At 44.3% G+C, this 27,888-nt stretch overlaps 4 protein-coding genes across 4 annotated transcripts; all 4 read left to right on the forward strand.

Moving 5' to 3' along the window:
- Nucleotides 1-5,277: 5,277 nt before the first annotated feature.
- On the forward strand, nt 5,278-9,925 carry LOC120700554. Its single transcript, XM_039984805.1, has 7 exons — nt 5,278-5,313; nt 5,733-5,889; nt 6,008-6,090; nt 6,373-6,465; nt 6,577-8,460; nt 8,854-9,037; nt 9,126-9,925. The coding sequence occupies exons 1-7, from the start codon at nt 5,278-5,280 to the stop codon at nt 9,740-9,742; spliced, it is 3,054 nt and encodes a 1,017-aa protein (XP_039840739.1). The 3' UTR covers nt 9,743-9,925.
- A 587-nt stretch (nt 9,926-10,512) lies between these two features.
- Nucleotides 10,513-14,129, forward strand: LOC120697271 (G-type lectin S-receptor-like serine/threonine-protein kinase At2g19130). Its single transcript, XM_039980433.1, has one exon. It carries the CDS (start codon nt 11,496-11,498, stop codon nt 13,986-13,988), a length of 2,493 nt encoding a protein of 830 aa, XP_039836367.1. The 5' UTR covers nt 10,513-11,495; the 3' UTR covers nt 13,989-14,129.
- A 338-nt stretch (nt 14,130-14,467) lies between these two features.
- Nucleotides 14,468-19,732, forward strand: LOC120697270 (G-type lectin S-receptor-like serine/threonine-protein kinase At2g19130). The gene has a single exon (XM_039980432.1). It carries the CDS (start codon nt 16,703-16,705, stop codon nt 19,307-19,309), a length of 2,607 nt encoding a protein of 868 aa, XP_039836366.1. The 5' UTR covers nt 14,468-16,702; the 3' UTR covers nt 19,310-19,732.
- Nucleotides 19,733-21,229: 1,497 nt separating this feature from the next.
- On the forward strand, nt 21,230-24,400 carry LOC120697272 (G-type lectin S-receptor-like serine/threonine-protein kinase At2g19130). Its single transcript, XM_039980434.1, has one exon. It carries the CDS (start codon nt 21,704-21,706, stop codon nt 24,293-24,295), a length of 2,592 nt encoding a protein of 863 aa, XP_039836368.1. The 5' UTR covers nt 21,230-21,703; the 3' UTR covers nt 24,296-24,400.
- Nucleotides 24,401-27,888: the final 3,488 nt, after the last annotated feature.

The following is a 27,888-nucleotide window of genomic DNA, read 5'->3' on the forward strand; positions in this document are numbered from 1 at the left end:
ACCGGAGGTCCGGTCACGCCCGGTCGGCGGCGCTCCAGCCCCGCCGCGCCCTCCGCCTGCCGAACCGCCTCCGTCGCCGGGCCGCCGCCGCCGTCAGGCCCTCCTCTAGGTCCAGTGGCCATGGAGCCCCCCACCCCCAGCAACTCGAAATCATAAGCTCCGCCGCCTCCCGCCACCACCCCGACCGCCGGCGGCTGCCCCGCCCACCTCCCACTCCTCGCCGGCCACCCCCTCCCCCCACCCCTCCCCCTCATCTGGCTCGCCGACGGCCACTTCACCCTCCCCTGGCTCGGGGAGGAAGATGAACAGGGGCGGGGCTCTTCTGCGACGCGTCGGCTGCCAGCCGCGCGCGCGATGAATAGCCCCCCCGGGGGGCCGCGTGTAGTTGCTGATCATCTGGTGAACGCGATAGAGGATTCTGCACCGCACCGCTGCTGCTTTTTGTCAATTATTTTTGAAGAAAGTTTTTTTGTCAATTTGTCCTCGACGTATCTTCTTCATGTGACAGTATTTGTTACCCCCCTTTTTCAAAAGTAGTAATGTTGCCCCGTATATACAAATGGTAGGCTTTTAGTTTTATGTTGTAAGTTAAACCTCTTTTAACTTTAACTTAGTTCACGAAAATAAATAAAATAATTTGATTGTTTAGTATTTGTTGTGAATTTTTCATATTTGATCAAATTTTTTAAAAAAAAATACTATTTGATTTAGAACAAATATAGGATGTTAGTATTTTTTATAATTTTGGTTAAATTAAAAATTATTTGACTTCTCAAGAAATGAGAGTTGCATTGCACTCTTTTTGGGATGGAGGGAGTAGTTTTTTTTTCTAGATAATAGATGAGAAGATTTTTATGTTTACCTTGCTTCGTTACTTATGTCTTAGCATCTGCAGTAGTATACATCTACTATTGTAAACTTGCGAATTTTTTGGTTATATATGGAACTCTCATTTTTCCTTCTTAAAGTTTCCTAAATGCTAAATAAGAAACTGGAGTAGGCTGGGGACTAATTCCTAAAAGTGCTAAAATTTCATCCCTGAGAGGGACGAGTACAAGAAAGGCCATCGAGAAACTACGTTGCTTTTAAAGCACTTCCCGTTCTCTTCCCTAGCTAAACAAGTAGGCTCCGTTGCCTCGCAGCCCATGCTTTTATGGGCTACCACCGTGCACCACGCCAGTCGTGGTGGAAACAGATCCTCTGCAGTACTGCAGGCCTCTGCAGTACTGCAGAGGAGATTCATCTGTCTTGAGGGCCTTTGCAACTGCTCCCTTCGGCACAAAATAAATACACTTCTAGTTTTGTTCTAAGTCAAACTTTCTTCATTTTGACCAAGTTTATACAAAATAATGCTAATAGTTACGGTACCAACTACCAAATAAGTATCATTAGATTCATCATGAGATATATTTTGTTAGTACATCTATTTCGTGCCATAAATATTGATAATTCTCTTTGCAAACTTGGTCAAAGTGGCAACAATTTGACTTAAGACAAAGCTATAAGTGCATTTATTTTGGGACGGATGGATAAAGTGCTAGTCGACTAGTCCCCTTTATCGAAACCTCAAGGTAACATCTGAGTATTCCTCGATGATCTTGTTTGAGTTTTTATTTTGAGTTTACATATCATTTTTCCCATTCTTTTGCAAAATTCATCTTCTACTAGAAAGTTCTTATATCCTTGAGTCGTCTAAAGTTATTTCTCAATGGCCTAAACTCTCAGATCTGAAGTCTAAAGGTCTTTTGATGTTTTCGGGGTTGGGGTCATCACCTGTTTTGGTAAATAATTAGATCTGAAGTTGATTTGAGTTTTTAAAAATAAACTATATATCAAAGTTTGATACTTAAAATTCAACACCGATAAGGTAAGTTCAAGGTCCAAATCTAAAAGCTTGGAGTTTTAGGTTCAAAGTTCATGATTTAAATCGAATTCTTGTGGGCAGAGTTGTAACTAAATTTTGATTTTAAAGTTAAGATTCATGACTTGGCTAGTGCTTATATTTCCCAAGATGCATTGCCGGTTCGGTATCTTTTCAATCAATGGGTTATTGGGATGCATATCTTTCTACCAAAATGAATATCTAAGTTATATCCGTTCAATCAATGGTATGGATATCTAACTTTCTATATCTCCTTCAATCAATGGTATGCTTATCTAACTTTTTTATCTTTCTAGATTAATCATTTTGTTATCTAACTTTCTATCTCTTTCATTAATAATATAATTTTTTATCTATCGTATCAAATTTTCTTTTAGAGTAAATTGCACCCACTATACAATAACTTGTCAGATGAGTGCAAATTGGTCCAACAACTTGTAAAATGCTCAATTTAGTGCAATAACTTGACAGGTGGGTGCATATGGGTCTAACAACTTGTAAAATGCCCAACTTAATGCAATAACTTGGCAAATAGGTGCATTCACAGTCCAAACATTACACGGCAATGTAACTAACGCAAAGTCTCAATAAAGAGTATATTCATGTTGGGACAAATTATTAAGTATTATTTGACCATTGATTTTTTGTGGTGCCTGTGTGGCAATTTTTTTGGCTAGGATGAAAACCCTCACTGCTTAGAAAATTAATGTTATGTCTTTACATTAATTATTTTTATATAGTGATTTAAAACTATTTAATTTGACATTCAATATTAAAAATTTCACCCTCACTATTTACGATATGTTTGATTATATGCACTGTTAAACTAAAAAAGCCAATACGTTGATACAAACTATTGATACCTTTTAGGAGCTCGGTACATATATTTTTAAAGCCTCATATATTCGTTAGAAAGGAAAAAAATGAGTTAAATAAACAGAAATAAACATGAGCATTGTTGAATACATGAGCAGAAGCGCAGAGGAAACCTAAGGTTTCAAGGTCTCTCTTATCAACTTCAGTGTTTGAGTGATGCTTATGGTGTAATTCTAAAATTTGTTTGCATTTGAACTAATAAAAAATTATACATAGTTGAAAAGCAACAACCGGATCACCATCAATAATTTCTATTTATAAAATTTAAGAATTATTGACGTTCATCTACTTTGCTTAATATGTTATTGTTGTAATAGTGGTTAAATAATATATTATTTTAAATAAAAACATAAATAATTTATTCTGAGAATAAAATTATTGGTGTCCATTGCGACACAAAAATATACGGTCAAATAGTACATTTCAACGTGAATATACTCTTTATTGTAACATGACATTAGCAAATATATTGTCGTGTAATGTTTGGATTGTGAATGCACCAATTTACCAACTTATTGTACTAAATTAAGCATTTTCTAAGTTGTTGGATCAATCTGCACCCAGCTATCAAGTTATTGTACTAAATTGAGCACTTTACAAGTTGTTGGACCAATTTGTACCCACCTGCCAAGTTGTTGTATGACGGGTGCAATTTACTCTTTATTTTATTGTGGGTTGGAGTTGTTGATTTTGAATTGAACCTTCTGCTCTCTAAAATAATATTTAAGTTTGAATTCTTAACCCAAGTAAGTCCATGGTGTGCTAGTAGATATGCATTATTAGTTGAGATAGAATGGTGCATTTTCAACAATAGTGAGAGAGAGAGAGAGAGAAAGGTGCACTACAAGCTATTGCAAGAGGTACTTTTTTTTTAAAAAAAGAGAAGCGATGAAATGAAATAAAAAGACGTTGAGCAGATTTTTTTTAATGTACCTAGTTCCCCTAAACTACTCTCTCTCTCCATGAAAAATGCATCGTGCTCTCTTGGCTCTTGCACTATATTTGCCCCCACGTCTTTCAATCTTCCTCTTGAAAATCCATCATTATATCTTCTCCAGTTAATAATGTATAGTATCTCTAGCATATCCTAATCATTTTAACATGGTGTAATCAATGATAACAAGATCAATCCAGATCCCCTCATTGCACACACGCGTACCTCCAATTGATCAACACGCCTATATATAAAGCACGCTCGTTCCACGATTAGCACCGCAGAAAATCCATGGCCGCAGAGTGGGAGTGTTGACCTTCTCCTTCCTCGGATGCTCTTTTTCCTCACGGCGAGTTCGTGAGAGAGAAGGGGAAAAAGTAAATTTTTGACCATCCAACTATTGTCCGAGTTTGATTTTGGCCATTGAACTCCAAAACCGGATATCTTCGACCATCCAACTATCAAAACCGTTCACTTTTGACCATCCGGCATTTTTGCTGACGTGGACGCCACGTGGAGGTGGGGCCCACTTGTCAGTGCTACCCTCACACTCTCTCTTTTCTCTGTCTCCCTCTTTCTCTCCTCTCCATCTCTCTCCTCCCTTCAGACGGTCGGCGGCAGGCGGAGCAGTGACCGGCGGGAGGGCGGCCGGTGAGCCGGCGTCGAGGCCGTTGTGGTGACGCGCAGCAGCCTGACGCCGGGCAACCGGCGCGAGCGCCGCCGCCAGAAAGCCGCGGTCGCGCACGGTGAGGCGTGAGGGCGAGGGAGCAGCAGGCAGTTGCTGGGCCACGACGAGCCGTGCAGGGGCAGCGGGGAGCTGGACGGCGGCGAGCCGTAGCAGGGGTGGTAGGAAGCTGGGAGGCGGCGGCCGGAGCATGGGCGGCGGCGGGCTTGAGCAGCAGCCGGTGCAGGGGCCGCGCGAATCGGGCAGCAGGGACTGCGCGGAGCCGGCACGGCGGCCGGTGCTGGGCGCCGCGGCGAGGCGTGCTCCGCGTCGCAGGCGTGGTTCGTGGCGGCGTGCAGGCGAGCCAGTAGCGGTGCTCGTCCTCGCACCCGCCGCACCTCCCCTGGGCACCACCGCCGCAGCTCCCCTGCCCCGGCGGCCCCCTCCCGCCGCTTCCTCCTTCCTCCCCACCGCCGCCGCACCCCCTATCCCGGCGGCCCCCAGCGCCTCTCCCTCCTTCCTCCCCTACCCCGGCGGCCGCCACCGCCGCTCCCTTCTTCGTCCCCTGCCCCGGCTGTACTACGTGGCGGCGGCACCTGCTGCAACAAGTGGGCCTCACTTCCACCCGCGCGTCCACGTCAGCGAAACTGTCGGATGACCAAAAGTAAACGGTTTTGATAGTTGGATGGTCGAGGATATCCGGTTTTGGAGTTTAATGACTAAAACTAAACTCGGACAATGGTTGAATGGTCAAAAATGATTTTTTTTCTAGAGGGGGTGGCTTGGCCATCTCCTTCCTGGGCTTTCGCGCCTCGTGCCCCATCACACTTTTTCGAACTCGAGCACACCCACCCGCGCCCGTCCCCCACCCCAGGCGGAGCCACCTCACGCGCTCGTCGCCCTTCCACCGTTACTGACACCATGCCCCGCATCACGCTGTGGCCCAGGTGCAGGCAGGTGGACGTGGTCCTCACAGGTCCACGGCCCCCTGCAGGCACCGCACTTCCATGTGGGGCCCATACGGATGAGTGCCCCACAGTTCAAAATCTGAATTCGTCAGGAGAGAGAAAAGGTTTCCAAGGCCCTGTTTGGTTACTTCAATAGCACAATTAATATAAATTTTGATCAATAATTAGAGATATTAAATAGAAACAGTTTGCAAAATTAACTCCACGATCCCTGCACTACTTCGCAAGACGAATCTAACGAGGTCTTTGACCGCACGATTAGAGATTGGTTACTGTAGCATCACTATAACCAATCATCAATTAATTATTGTCATTAGATTCGTCGCGAAAAATTACATCCATCTATAAAAAATTTTGCAAATAAATTTTTTTAGTGCTTCATGCGATTTTTTTTTCTAGTCGTGCTAGTGTCATCCAAACGGGGCCCAAAGCCTGCAGGAGGAGAGAGGAGCAGAAGCGGAGGCGGAAGAGATTCTGCGCGGCGGCGGGTCGCGTGCCTCGGCGAAGCCCCGACGCCCCCACTCCCGGCAGCGGCCGCCGTCCCCGCCCGCCCCGTCGCGCCGAGGTGCGTGGTTTCCTTCCAAGCACAGAGCGAGCTTGGCCTCCATGGCGTCCCCGTTTCCGCATTCCATTTTCTAACCATAGTTTTTTTTGGTTTGCTTTCTCATGTTGTGGTTGCGCAGCAAACGGGGCTTCCGGAGCGCCCGAATCGAAGGAACCGTCGGCGTTGGAGGCTCCGGTGGTGTCTTCCGTGGAAGAAACATCAGTAAGCAGGCCATTCCCCGTGGGCTCTACCGCTCTTGTTTTTACTTTTCACCAAGGTTTTTTATTAGCGCAGATGCCGCTCTTAACTCTTATTGTACTACTGCATGTTTAATTTTGCCCATCCAGGTTTCAAACGCACGCACCTATTTAAATATGCTTCGTGGTTTAAAAAAAACTAATTTAACCCAAAGATACTGTTCTCTCACGGTCTTGCCAGTCATTATTTCGGCATGAGTGTGTACCTTGATTCCTAGTAATTTTAACTTTTGCGTGATTACACCAGTTCACTTTTGAATTTGAGCGAGGATTTAAAAGGGCAAAGAAGGCAATGCGGCCGACCATGGATGCACCAGGAAGAGAAGACCACATAAAAGAGGTACATAATGCAGTACTGTTGTCCTCAAATGCATTTCTACATACATTAAAAGATGGCTGCTAGTGAACTACCAGCTGAAGCCATGTAAATACTCTCGCTCTTTTTTCCCAGGGCTTCTCTAACAAGTCAGATGCTGTTCCTGCAAAGAAAGAGGCGCCGAAGCAAGTGGAGTTCACCCATTGCTCACCTGGCATCGTTGCTAGGCTGATGGGCCTTGATACCGTGCCTCGCCCCAAAAAGGTTCTTGACCGGTGCCAGAGTGACAGCCAAGGTAATCTGCAACAACACTTGTCTGGGTTTGTTCAAGAAGTGGCCTCTGCTTCATCTGAAGATCAGCCATGTAACGTCAGTTCTGATGAGCTACCGGAATTGAAGGATGTTTTTGAGGTGACAGAGATGGAGAACATGGTGGTGGATGAGCTTTTGCAGCCTCGAAATGAGGAGCAATATCTGAGGAACTTGGAGACTGATCTGGAATTTGTGAGGCAAAAGTTCTTGGATGCGAAGCGCCTTGCCACTGATGAAAGGCATAGGAACTCTAAGGAGTTCAGTGAAGCACTTGAGATACTCCACTCCAAAAAGGATGCTTTCCTTGAAATCCTTGAGGAGAATAGAACTGCAGTGTCAGGATTCTCAGGACACATCCTTAGTCACAGTGGTTTGCAATGCTCTCCTCATACAAATAATACTGCTGCTGCAGAATCGTCTGAGCAGGAAATCCTTTGCAACATGGAAGGTGTGTGTGATGAGATGTTTGGCAGACCAAAGGAGTTTGAGAAACTCATCCCTAGTATGCTGATCAAAGAAACTTCAGTTGCGTCAGTGGAGCCGTTGGCATCAATTGGGTACAAGAGTAAAGGTTCAAGCCATCGCTCTCAAATCGTAGTTCTGAAACCAAACCTTCAAAGGAAAAGTTTCACACCTATTGTGTCAAGCCAAGAAGCATCAAAATATAAGCAGAGGAGGGGTACACAACATTCAAAGCCTCCGCGCCATAATAAACAATATTCTCTGCAACAAAAGAATGAAGTTCTGGAAGGAGAAGAGGGTATAGCCACACAGAAGCTTAGAAAACAGACAGCTAAAAGTGGCAGCAGGAGGAGACAGTCCAATGACGATTATAACCTTGCTGTGGACACTGAGAGGACAAAAGTTGCTTCTACCTCTCATGATGACACCATGCCCATTTATTCAAGCACGAATTTTGCTGGACCATTAGTGAGTAGGAAGGCCAGAAAGCACCTCTCTGAAAGATGGCAAATGGCCCACCAATCTGGTTCAGAAAATTCAATTCCCAAAGGAATAACAACATTAGGTGAAATGCTCGGACTCTCTGCTGGAGATGCAACAAAAGAATCCTCCCACAAAGGATCATCAGATCCAAACTTCAGTCGCTCGAATGTGAGAGAAGTACCAGCCAGCCCTCTTGGTATTAGCAGTAAAGATGGGTGGAAGCCAGGGATTTACTGTGAAGATGAATCAAAGGGTGGTACGTCAAGGAATTTTCCCAGGTCCAAGTCTCTTCCAGCCTCGGCGACCACCTCTTCAAAATTATCAGGCAGAAGGCAGTCGGCACCAACCTGTAGGTTGCCCATTCTGAAAGATATATTGAATACACCCACTGACGAATCTGAAAGTATACCTGTCAGGAAGAGATCACAAATCAGAAATGCAAAACAGAGAAATGGAAGCGCAATTGTTCATCTAGGAAAGGAAAACATGCTACCTGAGAAGGAGATTCATGTAACTTCGGAAAAAGCAAGGCATAGCATCTGCATCTCTGATCTGTCTCGAGCAAGCAATATATATACTGAAAAATACCATGATGACGCTATCAGAACTGAGGATCTGCAAAATTCTTATTCTGATGTTCAACATGATGACAAGAAAAATTCGGAAGTTCATATGGGGCGGACATACCAGACACTATCAACATCTTTCCCAAAGACAAAAGAAGTTCTAATGATTCAGAATCAGGATAACATAGCATTGGAGGTATGTTGCAACAGTATTATTATTGTTAAGTAGTTTAAGATTTCACTTGTCAATGTTAGTTGGTCAACATGCACAAACAATTGGTTGGCTACATGGTAGACTGTAATCCTATAACACAAGATTTTAAAGAACTGGATTTATCTTTTGGTGTTGACATTAAAGGTCATTTCCTCATTTCTGCCGAGGAAGAAATGCGCATGACTTGAGTTGGGCAGGTTAGGGGTTGGACAGTCAACCTTTATTTACTGGTCCTGATAAAATTCTACTGATTATTTATTTTGTCTATATAATTTATGAATCTGCAGCCATCTCAATTATTTTTTTGTTCTGATATGAAAAATCTAGCTCAAAATTGAATAATTACATTCTGATTTAATTAACATCTGGTTCTAGGATGGAAGAAGCCCATCAGTGGAGATTGACATTGCTCAAGTTGACACTCCAGCAACACAATCGGTGAATATTGCAAGTGGCGAGAGTTGTGAATGCTCAAGTCCAACTACTTCATCACCACAAAGTTCTGTTGAAGGTACTTCTTATTCTGGAATCTTCAAAAGCATCAACGTTGGTATTGAAGGTTAGTACATCAAAGCCAATTCAATTTTTCTTCATCTCATATGGTTTAATATACTGAATATTATCCCTGCCTCTTCTACAAAATGCAGGACTCAGAGCGCAACTGAAGATGCTGAAGATGGAAGACCAAGATGGCATCTGTGGAGACTATTCAGATACACAGTCAACTGGTGAGTGCAACAATGTGGACATCTTAACGTACCAAGCAACAGAAGAGCAGTTACCTATATTCAAGGATGAGGAGGACAGGGATTTATGTTATGTTCAGGACATGCTTGCAAGCGTGTGTGAATTACCAGACTACCCAGAAGGTTGGCAAGTGGGCTCAGATGTGTTTCTTTGGCTTGAAAACAAGTACAGCAAGCTGCTCCTGTGGTCGAAATCGGAAAGGAAACTTCTATTTGATCTTGTAAACTCTATCTTGGCTGACATGACAACTCCTGACAACAGTTTGCATTCAAAGGTTATGATGAAGTACTGGCCTGAAATAGATCACGAACAGTTAGCTGAAAACGTCTGGCAAGTGGTGAAGAAGCGCAGTAACTATGAGCACTTTGCTTTGGAGGATGTTGAGCCTTTGCCACTGGATCATCGTTCTGAGTTAGAAGTGACTGGAATGAAGATTGCCAGGATGATCCATGATGATATCATAAAAGATTCTATTGCCGAATTTATGTCGCAGGAGAACTACCTTGTTAGTAACTGAAGTTTAGGGTAGTAGTAGTAGTTAGAGTTGTTGACCTAATGAATAGCATAACCTGCTGCAAACCACTAGTTTGCGAGATGGTTTACTATATAATACTATGTGGGGGCAACATTTGATTGCCTTGAATGTGGATCCTTATAAAAATATGTAGAGCTATGGGATCAATGCACCTCTGGGTCCAAACGTGTCTCATTTACTTGCATAGTTTCCTTTGCAAGATCTAGTGCAGCTTATACCAGTTTTGGGAATAAACCATGGTAAGTCAGGTTCACGAGATCTGGTTGTACGACTGTAAGGGAGACTGAAGGTCTGCACTACTGTAAGATCCAATTGCTTGCTGGAGCATCTCTGTATTCTAAAGCCTGGAGGTCTCGCATCAACTGTGAGAGGCACTGGCCAGTTGGTAATCGCTGTAGATCAGGAACAACATGATCTTCCAAGGTGAGGCTTGAAAACTGTGGATTACATTACTGCTACACGTCTATAAAGCAGAAGAATTGTTGTTGTTCGATCAGATTTGCCTAGCAGGTTGCTCGTCCTCTGTTCTCGATTGAGAGGGACATCTCGCAGCTAAATTGACCCATACATTTTTTTTTCCGAAATGTTTTTAGGGTTAAAATATGAAAAAAGGGCACCTGCAGGAAGTTTTTTTATGGTGTTTTTAACTCCCAGAGGCAGAGATGGGCCTAGAGAAAAAACCGCGGCCCAAGCCCAGTAGCCTACCATGTCGACCACCTTCCACGGCGGGCGGCGCCGGCTCGGACAGGCGGACCTCAATTCCGCCGCTCCCCTCGACGGTCCCTGCCGGGCGCCGGCTGCCGGCGTTCGGCCTCCGCTAGGCGCTGCCCCGCCCGACTTGAGCGCGCGGATGGCCAATGTCCGTGCGGCCGCGCCGCCGTTCCCCGAGCACTGTGCGCTCCGTTACCCGCGGTCCGGTCCGGTGTGCAGGGAGAAGGGAGCGGCGCGGTCCCATGGCGTTGCAGAGGGGTCTTTCTCCAAGGCCTAGGTAACTACCCGCTGTTTAATTCGAGAGACCTTTTTAAGTACTAGGTAGTAGATCCAAAGGTGAAATCGCTGGAATAAGGGGAAAATCGAGAATCATTTGCAGGCTGCAATCTGAAACCATTTCAACCGCATCCTCTAGAATTTCTCGACGAACTGTGCGTTTGTGCTCCTGGCAATGGTATAGTATGATCAAGTCTGTGCATTTTGAGCCGCGTGGCTTCGACCCTGGCCTCGGTCGAGTCCGCTGCATTCCTGCGCCGTGCGTCAGCAAACCAGTGGCTCGTTGTTGACTTGACCACCACAGGCACGTTGGAATGGAATCCTCACTGAAAGTCCCGCGTTGGTTATGATGCCGCGGCACGCGTGCTGGGGAGGGGTTGGCTGGACCCGGGAGAGTAGCCCGTGGTTTTTGCTGTAATACCGCCATTGTACTCGTGAACTTGTCTAAAGAGGGCGCGTGAGTGCCCAATGCCCACGGTTGCACTTCCACCGCACTACCAGAGTAGATAGAACGCATTGTTTTCAGTACTGCTGTCCTATCAGCAATCTGAATTAACAATCTGTCCTGCGCCTGTTCTGTCCAACCTCATACTTCCTCTCTCTTTCTCTATAAATCCTCTTGATAACTTCGTTCTCCTCCAAACACCGGAGCGGGGCACCAGATCGCACATATTTGTGCACCCTTCCATCCATCGCCATTCAGCCATAGACCCATAGTTCCTCTTTCCTTGTCCAATTGAGCTTCCCCATGCCTACCCTGAACATACTGCTATTTTGCCTTCTTGCAATCTTCTCTTCTTTGCGCACTCCCTCTCCATGCTCCGCTGCAAATGGAAATAATGATACTCTCATGGCAGGCCAAGTGCTCGCTGTTGGTGACAAGCTCGTCTCGAGAAACGGCAAATTCGCGCTTGGCTTCTTCCAGCCAGGCTCAGGTATCACCAGTAAGTACACAGACATTAGCACCACCACCTCCCCTGGCTGGTACCTTGGCATATGGTTTAATAGGATCCCTGTTTTTACCGTTATATGGGTTGCTAATAGGGACAAGCCAATCAGCGATCCCAAGCTCAACCACACACAGCTGAAAATCTCAGGAGATGGCAATCTTGTCATCTTAAACCATGCCACTGAATCCATAATATGGTCCACTAACATTGTCAATAAGACACAAACCAGCATCATAAACACCACCGCCGTCCTCTTCAACAATGGAAACTTTGCCCTCATGGGAAGCCCATCTAGTGCGGTACCACCGTTGTGGCAGAGCTTTGACTACCCAACAGATGTTTTTCTTCCTGGCGCCAAGTTTGGCCGGAATAAGGTCACCGGTTTGAATCGCAAATACATCTCGAGCAAGAACCTGATTGATCCGGGTCTTGGCTCATTCTGCATTGAACTTGACACTAATGGGGCAATGCTCCTAAGGAGCCGTAACCCCTCTGTAGTGTATTGGTCTTGGTCATCAGGAAGTTCATTACTTGTACCACTATTGAAGACGATGCTAGACATGAATCCACAAACCAAAGGGTTGATTAGCCCCGCATATATTGATAACAATGAAGAGATGTACTACACATACACCTTAGTGGATGAATCATCTTTGATATTCGCCTTACTAGACATCTCTGGTCAGGTCAAGATGAATGTTTGGTCACAAGCCAGACAGTCTTGGCAAACATTATATGCCCAACCTGCTGTTCCCTGCACTGCGTATGCTACCTGTGGACCTTTCACAGTCTGCAACAGCAATTCAAAGCCATTCTGTGACTGTATGAAAAGCTTCTCTCTGAAATCGTCTCTGGATTGGGAGCTTGATGACCACACAGGCGGGTGTGTCAGAATTACTCCCTTAGATTGCAATGTTAAGGAAAACACAACAAGTTCAACAGACATGTTCCAACCCATAACACGTGTTACAGTGCCCTATGACCCCCAAAGCATAGAAGATGCTACCACTGAAAGCAAATGTGCAGAAGCTTGTCTCGGTGACTGTTCCTGCACTGCTTATTCCTATAACAGCAGCAGATGTTATACCTGGCATGGGGAATTGCTTAATGTAAAACAGAATGATAACATTGACAACACCTCTGAAGATGTTCTTTACGTTCGCCTTGCCACCAAAGATGTGCAAAGTGTGAGAAAAAACAAAAGGAAACCAATTGTTGGAGTTGTTAGTGCTGTAAGCATTATTAGTTTTGGGTTGTTAATGCTCATTCTGCTGTCAATGATTTGGAGGAAAAAATTCAAATGTTGCGGTGCACAATTATACAGCAGTCAAGGTACTGGTGGCGGAATTATAGCCTTTAGATACACCGACTTAGGTCATGCTACTAAAAATTTTTCGGAAATACTGGGAGGAGGTGGTTTTGGTTCTGTGTTTAAGGGTGTGTTAAGTGATTCGACTGCTATAGCAGTGAAAAGGCTTGATGGTGCCAGTCAAGGAGAGAAACAATTCAGAGCTGAGGTGAGCTCAATTGGATTAATCCAACATATTAACCTTGTCAAATTGATTGGTTTCTGCAGCGAAGGTGATAAGAGGCTACTTGTGTACGAACACATGGTAAATGGGTCTCTTGATGCACATCTATTTCAGAGCAAAGCTACCATCCTAAATTGGAGCACTAGATATCAGATAGCAATAGGAGTTGCTAGAGGATTGTCCTACTTGCATCAGAGTTGTTGTGAGTGCATCATACATTGTGATGTTAAGCCAGAAAACATACTTCTCAGTGCATCATTTGTTCCAAAGATTGCGGACTTTGGGATGGCAGCAATTGTAGGAAGGGATTTTAGCAAGGTTCTGACTACATCAAGAGGAACTATAGGGTATCTTGCGCCAGAGTGGCTTAGTGGAGTTGCTGTTACAGCAAAAGTTGATGTCTACAGCTTTGGTATGGTATTGTTGGAGATCATTTCAGGAAGGAGGAACTCACCTAACCAAGGATACACTAGCAGCAGCTACCATGTTGCTTTTTTCCCTGTACGAGCAGTCAGCAAGCTCCATGAGGGAGATGTGCAGAGTTTAGTGGATCCACAATTACATGGCAACTTTAATTTGGAAGAGGCTGAAAGGTTTTGCAAAGTTGCATGTTGGTGCATCCAGGATAATGAGTGTGATCGGCCGACAATGATTGAAGTGGTCCGGGCTCTTGAGGGCCTACATGGGCTTGATATGCCCCCGATGCCAAGACTACTTGCAGCTATAACAGAATGCTCTGATGGAGCTTCAATATTGTAATTTGCTAATGCTTCATAGTTAGCGGCAATGTTCAAATTTCTAATGTGGATTGGAAGGAATAAGGCAAGTCAGGCTTTCACTTGTTAAACTGTACATACGATGGATCTCTTTTTTTATTTTTCAATGATCCCAATTATGGAAGGACTAGAAATATGTGTTTATTCTCTCGATGGGGCAGTTGATGCGTACCAATCCTAAAGCTAGAGGAAGAAGGTATACACCACTACTTACCATTTTCTTTAGAGATGTCACTTCTAAGTTTCTTGTTGAAAAATGCCATTACTAAGTTAGGCTGTCTGATGTATGACATTACGGATCGGAGGATTACTGGCCCATTTTTTTTCCTGATGTGCTCCTTCATCTGGTTCCATATTTTCATATGTATCAGTGCTGCTACCAAATTCTTGATTCTTGTTTCCCATTGGTTCGACCCAGCAAAACTAGAAGCATCAGCCTGTACGATTCATTCTGCCTACCTGCTCACCATTTACCTCTGAAGGAAAAGTTTCATGCCTATTCTTCTATCAATCCAATGAAGCATCAAAACTTGAGGTGAGGTGTGGTACGCAATACTTGAAGTCCCACAATAGCAGTATATATGAGCCAAGTTCTAATGCATTCTGTCCCACCTAACAATAAAGTTTATTCTGTTGACCCATCAGTGAGAAGAAAGGCCAGAGGCACCTTTATATCTGAATGATGGCAAATTTCTGCCAATCTTGCTCAGAAGTTCAATTCCTAAAGACAAAACCATTAGGTGAAAAATACTTTAATTGTCTAATATAGATGCACCCAAAGTAATTGTTTCTCTTGGTACTAGCAGTAAAGATGTTTGGAAGATGTCGAGCTACTGTGAAGATTATTCAAGTGGGCACAAACAAGTGGCTTCAAGGTATAATGTGAACAAAAGGAAAATGTAGTTAGTTTCTAATGTTGGCATTAAGAATCATTGCCTGCTATTGTTTTAGGATTCTTGCCTGTCAAACTTTTATGCCTTTGATTTTGATTATCACTAAATAAAAATTATTGCAGATTGGAAACACAAGGTTGATGTGTTAACCATGAAAAATATTTTCATAATTTTTTAATAGAAACTGGTAGACAAAGTATCACCACGTTGACTATATCGATGTGTCTAAACACCTACTTATATTTTGGGTTAGGGAGTATATACTGTTGTTGTAAAACAAAGTCAATCTACAGTGTTTTCACTCTTGTGTTCTTGAGTTTGTGATCTGTGTGACTGAGTGCTACAAACTGATTTCTTAACTTATACTATTTCTTAACATATATCCCCCTTGCCTCGTATCAACTAGTTAGTACAAGTGGCAGGCAGCCCAAGTGGGCAGTGCTGAACATGCATGCAGTTGACGTGCAGCGTTCCTCGCTGTTACTTCCCCGTTAGCTGAGATTTTTTTTTTAAAAAAAGCTTCCCCGTTAGCTGAACATGCATGCAATTCAAGTTGCAAATTATGGGCCGTGTTTGGATGGCCCATGAAAAAAAATTTATGAAAATTTTTCGATGCTTTGACCACTAATTAAAGGTATTAAATAAAATCTAATTACGAAACCACCTCCACAATTATGGTACTATAGCAGTTACTGTAGATAACGAGGTCTTCGATCGTACACTTAGGGGATGATTACACACGGTTACTGTAGCATCACTGTAGCCAACCATGATGGAACTTGACTTATTAGATTCGTCTCGAAAAGTTACACTCATCCGTGAAAAAAATTCACAAATAAATTTCGTTTAATACTTCATGCATGCATTCGTCTTTTTATGAAAAAAAATTAGTGTGTCTTCCAAACACGACCATGATTAAGTAGATTCATTAGATTCGTCTTGCGATTTACAACTCATCTGTGTAAAAAATTTTGTAAACATATTTTATTTAATAATTTTATATAGTAAAATTCTCTTTAATGTGATGGGTGTAAAATTTTTGGGAAGAGAACTAAACACTCCTAGATGACGTAATGATGGGAGTATGATGATTCAACCTCGTCTTAAGTCTTAACGCCATTGGTCTTGGTCTTCATCGCAAGTCCTGGTGCCAGCATTGTTTGGGCCTGGGGTGGTTGATGGCGTGATAGACGCGGGACCTCGTACCATGAAGGACAGTACTAGCCGCTAGCGGGGACCTCGATGTTGACTTGACGGACTTCAGGTAACGAGAACCTGCAAATCTTTATGTTTGATACCCTGACTAAACATTAGTCTGGTCACATGAAAAAGAATCTTACATAATTTTAATATTTAGAAATATTAAATAAAATCTAATTATAAAACTAATTGTACAAATGAGTGCTAATTCGTGAGACAAATCTAAAGAGGGTAATTAATTCATAATTAGCGGATAGTTACTTTAGCATCACTGTAGCAAATTATGAATCAAGTACTCCAATTAGATTCGTCTCGCAAATTAGCACCTATCTATGCAAAAAGTTTTGTAACCATATTTTATTTAATAATATTTCTAAATGACAAAATTCTGTTTGATGTGACATAGACTAAAATTTAGTACCACTAGTGTTCTCTTTATACGGCTGTTTAGCCTGTTTACGTACACTATGTAAATGCTATAACGTGACTAGCCGTGCCCATTTAATCACTTATCTAGCCTATTTAATGATCGTTTAACCAGATAAAATAGCTGTTTAGACTCGAAAAAGAACTAAACGATAGCCAACCAACTGTTTAGCCTTCAATGTTTATGATAGCACTTTGTTGCCGTATCTTCCCCGCCCGGCTGTCTGTGTGTCAGCTGGACATGCATGCAGTCCTTGGTTCCACCGATGGAGTTCATATCCTGTGCCACTGCCACCTTTTTCTATATATACATAAGAGACTCCTTTTATCTTCTCCCAGCAGCAGAGCAGCATATGCGCACCATCAGCAGCCAATCACAGATACTCCTCTGTTCCATCTCCAGTCGATTCCCTTCTCCATGCCTCTGATGGCTCTCCTCTACATACTACTCGGTGGCCTTCTCTTGTCTTCCATGCACACTCCTTCATGTTCTGCCGCACCGGCAAATGGCGATACTCTCGTGGCAGGTCAGTCGCTTGCTGCCGGTGACAAGCTTGTATCAAAAAATGACAAGTTCGCGCTTGGCTTCTTCCAGTTCCAGCCACCACCAACTGCCATCATCAGTAAGTCCACTGACACCGCCGCCACCACTACCACCTCCTCCTCTTCCCTTGGCTGGTACCTTGGCATCTGGTTCAATAAGATCCCAGTTTTCACCCCTGTTTGGGTTGCTAATAGGGAGAAGCCCATTAGCTACCCTGAGCTCAAGCTGACACAACTCAAAATCTCAAGAGATGGCAATCTTGCCATCATCCTCTCAAACAATGCCACCACTGAGTCAATAATCTGGTCTACTACTCACTTTGTCAATAGGTCAATAGAAACCAACACTAAAGGTACTAGCGCCATTCTCATGAACACCGGAAACCTTGCCCTCGTAGCAGAAAGCCCATCTAATGGAGTGCCGTTGTGGCAGAGCTTTGACTATCCAACAGATGTCGGGATTCCTGGCGCCAAATTAGGCCGGAACAAGGTCACTGGTTTAAAATGGCAGTTCATCTCAAAGAAGAGCATGATAGATCCCGGTCTTGGCTCATACAAACTCGAGATAAACAACAACGGGGTGATGCTCCTCGAGCGCCGCAAACCCCCCTTTGTATTGTATTGGTCTTGGCCATCTGGAAAGTTAGCGAATACACTTATACCAGTACTGAATGGGTTGCTAGACTCAGATCCACGGACCAAAGGTTTGTTGAAACCGGCATATTTCAACAATGATGAAGAGGAGTACTTCACGTACACCTCATTGAATGAATCATCATCCTCATTTGTCTCATTAAACACCTCTGGTCAGGTTCAGCTGCATGTTTGGTCACAAGCCAAACAATTTTGGGAACTAATATATTCCCAGCCTTCTGATTTATGCACTACATATGCTGTCTGTGGACCATTCACGGTCTGCAAGGACAACTCAAGTCCATCCTGTGATTGTATGGAGACCTTCTCTCGGAAGTCACCTAAGGATTGGGAGCTTGGTGATTGGACTGGAGGGTGTGTCCGAAATACTCCCCTAGACTGCACAACTAGTAACAGAAACATGACACACTCAACAGATGTGTTCCATAGCATACCTTGTGTTACATTGCCATACGATCCCCGAAGCATAGAAGATGCTATCACCCCAAGCGATTGCGCAAGAGCTTGTCTTAACGACTGCTCCTGCACAGCTTATTCCTTTAAGAATAATAGATGCTCTATTTGGCTTGGGGATTTGCTTAATCTAAACCAGGATGATGGAAGTGCTATTACTTCTGAATATGTTCTTTACATTCGCCTTGCTACAAGTGATTTGCAAAGTCTTACAAAAAACAGCAAAAGAATACCAAGAGTTGTTATTGCTGCAAGCATTGCTAGTTTTGGGTTACTTATGGTCGTGTCGCTAGTGATTTGGAGTAAGAAATTCAAGTGGTGTGGTGCACCATTACATGGAATTCAAGGTTGCCGTGGTGGAATTATAGCCTTTAGATACACTGATTTAGGTCATGCTACTAAACGTTTCTCTGAAAGGCTTGGAGGTGGTGGTTTCGGTTCTGTATTCAAGGGAGTCTTAGGTGACAAGACTATTATAGCTGTGAAAAGGCTTGATGGTGCCCGTCAGGGAGAGAAGCAATTCAGGGCCGAGGTGAGCTCAATTGGATTGATCCAACATATCAACCTAGTGAAATTGATTGGTTTCTGCTGCGAAGGTGATAAGAGGCTACTTGTGTATGAACACATGCCAAATGGATCTCTAGATGCCCATCTATTTCAGAGCAGTGCTACTATCCTAAATTGGAGCATCAGGTATCAAATTGCTACAGGAGTTGCTAGAGGATTGTCCTACTTGCATGAGAGTTGCCATGAATGCATCATACACTGTGACGTTAAGCCAGAAAACATACTTCTAGATTCATCGTTTGTTCCTAAGATCGCAGACTTTGGGATGGCGGCTATTGTAGGACGGGATTTCAGCCGAGTTCTGACTACATTCAGAGGCACTGCAGGGTATCTTGCCCCGGAATGGCTTAGCGGAGTAGCTATTACACCAAAAGTCGACGTATATAGCTTCGGCATGGTACTGATGGAAATCATATCAGGAAGGAGGAATTCACCTGAAGTTTACACCAGCAATAGTTATCACGCTGCTTATTTCCCTGTGCAAGCCATCAGCAAGCTTCATGCGGGAGATGTGCAGAGTTTGGTGGATCCGCTGTTACGTGGTTGCTTTGATTTGGAAGAGGCTTAAAGGGTTTGCAAAGTTGCATGTTGGTGCATCCAAGATAATGAGTTTGATCGGCCAACAATTGGTGAAGTGGTCCGTGTTCTTGAGGGTCTACAGGAGCTTGATATGCCCCCAGTGCCAAGACTTCTTGCAGCTATAACTGAGCACTCTAATGAAGCTTTAGTATGAGAATTCACAGGCACTTCGTTGTTGGTGTTAGTAAAACTTTGTTTCAACAAATTTGAAAGTTAAGGCAAGGTTGTAAAGTTGTGTATGCTGTATAGTTTGTGGTCTACCTACTACTGTCTTATTTATGCTTCTTACCGATTGTTGTGGTAAGCAAGCAAATATTTGTACTAGCAAAATATGGGCAGTGTGTTTTGTTGAGATGGGATAGCGGACATGTACTCTTAAGTTGAAGATGGAAATTTGAAATTTGCTACTATTTATTTGGAAAAACCTGATATATGGCCACTACTTGCTGCTTTGTTTAGAGATTTATCACTTCTAGTTGATTACTGAAGTGTGACATTGCAGAGGGTTTGGAAATTTTTTGCCATGTAGAGCGCCCGCGCCTTCAGATTTTTTATTTTTTATTATTATTATTATTTTTGCTTCCGATGCATTGTTGCTGCGAATACTGTGCTCCATGCCCACCTTTCATCGTTACTAGTACATTGTTGTTTGGCAGCAGTGGCTGCTGGACCAAATAAATGCGATGATTGAGGCTGTGCAGCAGCGCATTTCATCGCTTGGGAACCTGACCTGGCCGGACTCGTGCTTGACTTGCATCCATCATCCATGCGCTGTTGGAAGAGCTGGCGCCAGCTGCGTTGTCTTTGTCTGGGCCTGACCGGAGAGGTCGACCCATCTGCGGGAAGCTTGCTGGGAACGAAGAAGATGCGGGCCTTGACGCCTGTAGCATAGGCCTAAGGCCGTCCACAACGGGCCGAGCAAACTCAGGAGCATCTCCTCCTCGATTTCCACGCCCCCTCTGTCTACAGTGCCAAACAGTACATCTACAGTGCCAAACAGTACATTTGCTCCTTCATTTGCTCTTCTCGCTGTGGACAGTCTAATAGTAGCTACACCTGCCTGCCCGGCGCATGTTTTTGGTGACTGATGCGCCACGTCGCCGAGCTACCCGCGGCCAGCGCGCCACCGCACCGCACATACACTAGTATAGAACAGGCTTTGATCTCCATATTTGTCCCGGCCACCGTTAGATCCGAGACCAATAAAGACTTTTGTCTCGAGTACAACGGCTAACCGAACACGCGAGGAGCGCAAGAGTTTTTTGTTTTGGTTGGAGCCACCAACCGGAACCAAAGAAGAGTCTTTGGGTCCCGGTTGGTGGCTCCAACTGGAACAAAAGGCCCAACTCTTTGATCCCGGGTGGTACCACCAATCCGGACTAAATGGTACCCCTTTAGTCCCGATTGGTAGTACCAACCCGGACCAAAGAGGTCTCTACGGATTAGTACAAAAGGAAGTCATCTCATATAGTCACATGCGAGCTGTAGGTGAGATGGTAAGGAATCTCTATGTGAGTCGTCCCGGCTTCGTAGTCCCGGTTGTCAAAACTGGAAAAAAAAAAGTTGGCAACCGGGACACCAAGCCATTTGTGTAGTAGTGATATCCGCCGGTGTGCGCGAGCCACCGAACGGCACAGGCGCACGCCGCCGGCCGCCGGCCGCCGCCGCCGCTTGCCCAGAAAATTTCAGGCCATCGGAGACGTGACATTGAATGGCCCCGTTGAGAAGTCTGCAGTGCGAATCGCACCGATCGCCGCAACGTGAAGTTAAAACGGCCGGGCAGGAGGTTTCCTTCTCGTCCAACCGGTATGGCTGTCCGTCACCAATCTGCTGACCACCACCACGCTATCCTGATAATGGAGAGTGCGTGTCTGATCGCTCAGTGCTGGAATTTTCGTCGCCTTGGTCTCATCGTCTGACATGTCTCTGCCGACGGGCGGCCTCCGTCGTCGTCCTCTCTGTACCTCGCCGCGACGCGACAGCACCGCTGGTCGACAGGGTCGGCGACCCGGTCGCCGGGTCGTCCACGGCGAGCGCGCCCCACCCCCTGGACTCGAGGCAACGGGATACTGTTGAGTAGGACGGCGCACCAGTCACCCGCACCGTCGCCGTCCTGATCAACGCGCCGCAAGTGTGACTGCTAGTATGGCCGCGCCTTCAGCTGGGCATGCACGCCGCGGCCTTCCTCGCGTCGCAACTTGATTGCTTCCATGGAGTTCTTCTCGGATTCACATCCTTCCGTCCATGGCGTGTCAAGCATACGTATACCCTTCAGCTTGCTAAGACCTCCAATTTTTCTCTGAACACATAGCCTCTTCTTCCTCCTCCCAGCACCAGCAGCAGCACATCGTCAGCAGTTCAGCACACACGCCGAGATGCGTGCATGCTGCTAGCTAGCTCCTCTCTGCCGACCTCTGCCTGGCACAGCCACATGCTCTCTCACCGGCCACCGGCCATGACTCCCCTCCACGTAGCACTGGCTGCGCTCGTCGTCTTCTCCTTTTCGCTGCACACCGCGGCTCCATGCTCCACCGCGACCGCAACCGGCGACACGCTCGCGGCAGGCCGGACGCTCGCCGCCGGCGACAAGCTCGTCTCGAGGAACGGCAAGTTCGCGCTCGGCTTCTTCCGGTTCCGGCAAAGCACCGCCGGTAACTCCACCGGCGGAACCACCACCACCACCGTCTCCTCCCGCGGCTGGTACCTCGGCATCTGGTTCAACAAGATCCCGGTATGCACCACCGTCTGGATCGCCAACCGGAAGAGACCGATCGCCGAGTCCGAGCTCAACACGACGCAGCTCAGGATCTCGCGAGACGGCAACCTCGTCATCGTCTCCCTGAACACCACCACCGAGTCCAAGCTATGGTCCACTCAAGTTGTCAACACCACAGACAGTGTCAGTGCCCTTCTCAACAGCACCGGGAACCTCGTCCTCGTACCAGCAACCCCATCATCCAACGGAGCGCCGCCGCCGCCGCTGTGGCAGAGCTTCGACTACCCGACCGACGTCGGGCTTCCCACCGCCAAGATCGGCCGGAACAAGCTCACCGGCTTCAACCGCTCCTTCGTCTCCAAGAAGAGCCTCATCGATCCGGGGCCCGGCTCCTACTCCATTGACGTCGGCATCGACGGGGCGATGCGCCTGACGAGTCGCAGCTCCCCTCCCGTGGTGTACTGGTCCTGGCCGGCCGGAAGATTAGCACAGCTTGTGCAGGCGCTCGATGGGCTGATGGACTCGGATCCACGGACCAAGGATTTGCTGAAGCCAACGTTCCGAGATGACGAAGACGAGGTGTACTTCTCCTACACCATCACGAATGACTCGGCTGCCGTGTTCGTCCCGATAGACATCTCCGGTCAGCTCAAGCTGAATGTTTGGTCGAAGGACAAAGAATCTTGGGAGACTGTGTACGCCCAGCCTTCTGATTTCTGCATTGCGCATGGTGTCTGCGGGCCTTCCACGGTTTGCAACGGCAATTCAGCCCCGTCATTGTTCTGTGACTGCCTGGAGACCTTCTCCCGGAAATCGCCTAGGGATTGGGAGCTCGGTGATCGAACGGGAGGGTGTGCAAGAAATACTCCCTTGGATTGCGTACCTAGTAGCAACGGAAGCAAGACAGGTTCGACAGATGTGTTTCACCCTATCTCTCGTGTGAAGCTGCCCTTTAATCCTCAGACAATAGAGGATGCTACCACGCCAAGCAACTGCGAACAAGCTTGCCTCAATGACTGCTCCTGCACCGCTTACTCCTATAGCAGTAGCAAATGCTCTGTCTGGCACGGGGAATTGCTTGATGTAAGTCTGGACGATGGCATTGCCATTACTGGTCAAGATGTCCTTTACCTTCGCCTGGCAGCCAGAGATTTTCAAAGTTTGGAGAAGAACAAGAAGAACAAACGAAAACCAAGAGCTATTATTGCTGCAAGCATCGTTAGTTTCGGGTTACTGGCGCTCATACTGTTGTTGGTGGTTTGGAGGAAAAGATCCAAGTGGTTCAATGTGCCGTTACACGACACTCGAGGTAGTGGTGGAATTATAGCCTTCAGATACATCGATTTAGTCCGTGCTACTAAAAATTTCTCAGAAAGACTAGGAGGAGGTGGTTTTGGCACTGTATTCAAGGGAGTGTTAAGTGAGTCAACTACTATTGCAGTCAAAAGGCTTGATGGTGCCCGCCAGGGAGAGAAGCAATTCAGAGCTGAGGTGAGCTCAATCGGATTGATCCAACATATCAACCTAGTGAAATTGATTGGCTTCTGCTGTGAAGGTGATAAGAGGCTACTTGTGTATGAGCACATGTCAAATGGGTCTCTTGATGCCCATCTTTTTCAGAGCAATGCAATCATCCTGAACTGGAGCACAAGGTACCAAATAGCCCTAGGAGTTGCTAGAGGGTTATACTACTTGCATCAGAGTTGTCGCGAATGCATCATACATTGTGATATTAAGCCAGAAAACATACTTCTCGACGCATCTTTTGCTCCTAAAATTGCAGACTTTGGGATGGCTGCATTTATAGGAAGGGATTTTAGCCGAGTGATGACTACATTCCGAGGAACGGCAGGGTATCTTGCCCCTGAGTGGCTTAGCGGAGTTGCTATTACACCGAAAGTTGATGTTTACAGTTTTGGTATGGTATTGTTGGAAATCATATCAGGAAAGAGGAACACACAAGAAGTAAACAGTAAGAGCAGTTATAATGTTGCATTTTTGCCGGTGCAGGGCATCAGCAAGCTTCATGAGGGGGATCTACAGAGTTTGGTGGATCCACAATTACATGGTGACTTTGACTTAGAAGAGGCTGAAAGAGTTTGCAAAGTTGCATTTTGGTGTATCCAAGATAATGAATGTGATCGGCCTACAATGGGTGAAGTAGTTCGTGTTCTTGAGGGTCTCCAGGAGCTTGATATGCCCCCAATGCCAAGACTGCTTGCAGCTATAACAGAGCGCTCTGATGCAGCTTTGTTGTAATAATATATCTTGCAGTCAGTATTTATTTTTGTTTTTAGCAAATTTGAAAGTTGTACTATCGCGGAGCTAAAGGAATAAAAGGGCAAGCTTGCAATTTATAATACAGTTTTATTTTGCATGTGGTCTCCCATTTGTCTATTTCTAATTCAGCAAAATGCGGCCAATCTGGAACTATGTTTATTTTTATTGATGGAAGAATCGACACATCCTTAAATTGAAGGAAAAATTGATGTATGCCACAACTGACTGCTTGCCTTAGAGATATGATATCTATTATCTTAATACAATAGTGTTAAAAGAAGCCATCACGTTCGTCGAGAGGGTCTAGAAATTCTCACATTAATCTAAAAAAGAGAAGAATTTGCACCGTTGGATTTTATGAAGATCTAACGGTATAGACTAGCCCGAAGAGTCCATATCAAATACAACTAAGACATCTTTATCTTAATACAATAGTGTTAAAAGAAGCCACCACGTTCGTCGAGAAAGTCTAGAAATTCTCACATTAATCTAAAAAAGAGAAGAATTTACACCGTTGGATTTTATGAAGATCTAACGGTCTAGACTAGCCTGAAGAGTCCATATCAAATACAACTAAGACACATATAAATTTAAAAAGATAAGAATATACACCGTTGGATTTTATGAAAACCCAACAGTCTAAACAAACCTAGAAATTCCACATCAAATATAACTAAAACATATATATTTATAAACTAAAAGACAATTTTTTAGTGAATCACGTTCCTTTGATTCCATGATTGAAAAAATAAGTCTTTACCGAGAGGGCTAGCACTTGATTCCATGATTGGAATACTAGACGGATGCGATGCTTCCATGAAAATAAGTCTTTACTGAGAGGGCTAGCACTTGATTCCATGATTGGAATACTAGACGGATGCGAAAAATCACGTTCTTTGGAATAGCTGGTTCTCACGTAATCCTAACTAAATATATATGTGTCAAAGAATGTCATGGAGAATGCCGCCAGATTTTTTTTAGTGGGTTGTCATTGCCCTATGCCTGTCACGTTTGCAGTTCATCTGTGATTCTTTGCTACAAAGGAATGTCTTTGCTGAGACTAATTTGAGGCGCCGCAATTAATCTATATAAGTGTAGATTGATTGATACATCACAAATCTGAGTGAATGAGATGCAGATCAGCAACACCAAGAAGAGGGACAAGGAGGGAATAGATGGAGGCGCACATCCCATTACTGCTTAGAGAATAAGCATACAACGATGCAAAACGAACATATGTGACTTCAGTTGATTAACTTCTGAAGTTTGAACTCGATTTTTTATCCAAGTTGGTGTTTATTAACTTCTGAAGTTTGAACTCGAATTCTGATCGAAGTTGGTTCGGTTTAACCAACAATAAGGTATGGTTGGAGATTTCCTTTGCAATGTACCCGAACATAAGTGGGGGGCGTGAGGATGGACTGATGAGAGCGAGAGGGCCGAACAAAAATCGCTTTGGTTAGTTGATTGGTTTGGGTGTCTCAAGTCAATACTTTTTTCTTCTTCTTTAAGGGGGTAATGTCTCAATTTATTTCATGGATTATTGCCAGAGTTCAACGATCACAGATGAGACAACAACAGCCGAGGATGACGAGGAAAGAAAGAAACCTTGCCATGCCGCCACAAACTAGGTGGTGGTCCACAATATTAGATGGTGAACATCGTGGTGATCCATGTGCTAGCATATATAACACCACATAATAGTGTTAAAAGTAGCCATCACTTTCGTTGAGAGGGTCTAGAAATTCTCGCGTTAATTTAAAAAAGAAAAGAATTTGAGCAGTCGAATTTTATAAAGATCTAATGGTCTAGAAGAAGTCCATGTCAAATACAATTAATAAATAGCTAACTTTAAAATTAAAAAAATAGAGGAAAACAGAAAGCATGGACCTGATCCTAAGATGAGTGATGGCCGAGTAACTAATACCATGTAGAAAAATAGGATTTTGTTAGCAAAAATAAGTTTACTTGGACAACAGCATATGGAGAATAATTGTACGATCAGAAGATAGAAAAAAGAATCACATTGCTAAGAGCTGAGTTCAATCTAGAAAGCAATAAGCCAATAAGTGTTTCTAGACTTGAAAAGCGCAACAGTAACAAGGGTATGAAATTAGGGGTATTGCAATATAGCACTATAGCAAGATGGTTCAACCATGTTATAGCCGCAACGTTATCTCAACCCATTCACTGGGTTGAGTATTACCCTACATGGACTGCACTGTTGCTATTACAAAAGCATGATATCACCACTAGCGATAATGAGAAGCATTCATTCGTTTCTGCTGGCAACCAGCAACAGTGCTTTTCTCTCTTACCAAATCAGCACCAGCCAGCTAGCAGTACTTTTTTCTCACAACAAATCAACACCAGCCACAGCCAGCCGAACAGAGCCAATATAATTAGTTGATATGGGGCTATATCAATGGGTGATTGAAAGGCAAAGAAAATAAAGTCTATTGTCACTTCTAGCCATATATATGGAAAACACACCAATTTTTTTAAAAAAAATTCTAGAGATAATTTAGTATGCACTGTAACTAAAACACTCAAAAAAAATTATATCACTAATAAAAAATTAAAAAAGAAATATTCATGTCAAAATAAATATTAAATATTTTATTTACTTTCGATAAATACCCTAACTATATTTTTCTATATAAGATAATTCATTTGTCTCCTATGTCATGTTAAAAAAATACAGCAAAGAACATGACAATAGGAAAAAAAATAGATGGCATCTGTGTCTGTACTTTTAGGATAAAATAATTATAATGATATTGTATAAACAAAACTATCTGCATCTATTATTTTGAGGTAAAAAATCCTAAATATTAGGATAAAGAACTAGGCTAGGTTCCCGTGCTATTTGCGCGGGTCACCTTGCTAGCTCCACTTATTTGCAGGGTATGTGTGTGCTGTCTGAGTTGTTCAGCTCTGTTATCTAGGGCACATCTTTTCCTTTTTATTAAAAAAATCAGAGGTCAAAGTGCCTAAGTTCGGTTCTTTCTGGTGAAGGAGAATTTCAACAAATTTGGAGGCTTTTCTTCTTGGGCCTTGTTTAGTTCCCTGTCAAAAAATTTACACATCAATCACATCAATATTTGGACACATGCATTGCGTATTAAATGTTGACAAAAAAATCTATTTTCACAGATTGTCTGTAAATTGCGAGACGAATCTTTTGAGTCTAATTAGCCCGTGATTATATAATAAATTGCTACAGTAAACATGTGCTAATGATAGATTAATTAATCTTAATAAATTCATCTCATAGTTTATAGGCGAGTTCTGTAATTAGTTTTATGATTAGCTTATATTTAATATTTTAAATATGAAAATATTTCATTTTAAAAACTTTACCTAGGGGAATAAACAAGGCCTTGGTGCCTCTGTGCGCTCTTCTGAGCCTCAGGAGGAGACTCTGGTTGTTACTTTGGGTGCCTTGAACATTCAGAATTAGAATTCTCTTCCCCACAACATGGCATGAATGGAAGCTGCTGTGTACTCTTGCACGCATGTACCCAGTGGCGGAGGGTGAAGCTAATTGCAGGGGGGGGGGGGGGGGGGGG

Source organism: Panicum virgatum, chromosome 3K (genome assembly GCF_016808335.1).
Source record: "Panicum virgatum strain AP13 chromosome 3K, P.virgatum_v5, whole genome shotgun sequence".
NCBI lineage: Eukaryota > Viridiplantae > Streptophyta > Magnoliopsida > Poales > Poaceae > Panicum > Panicum virgatum.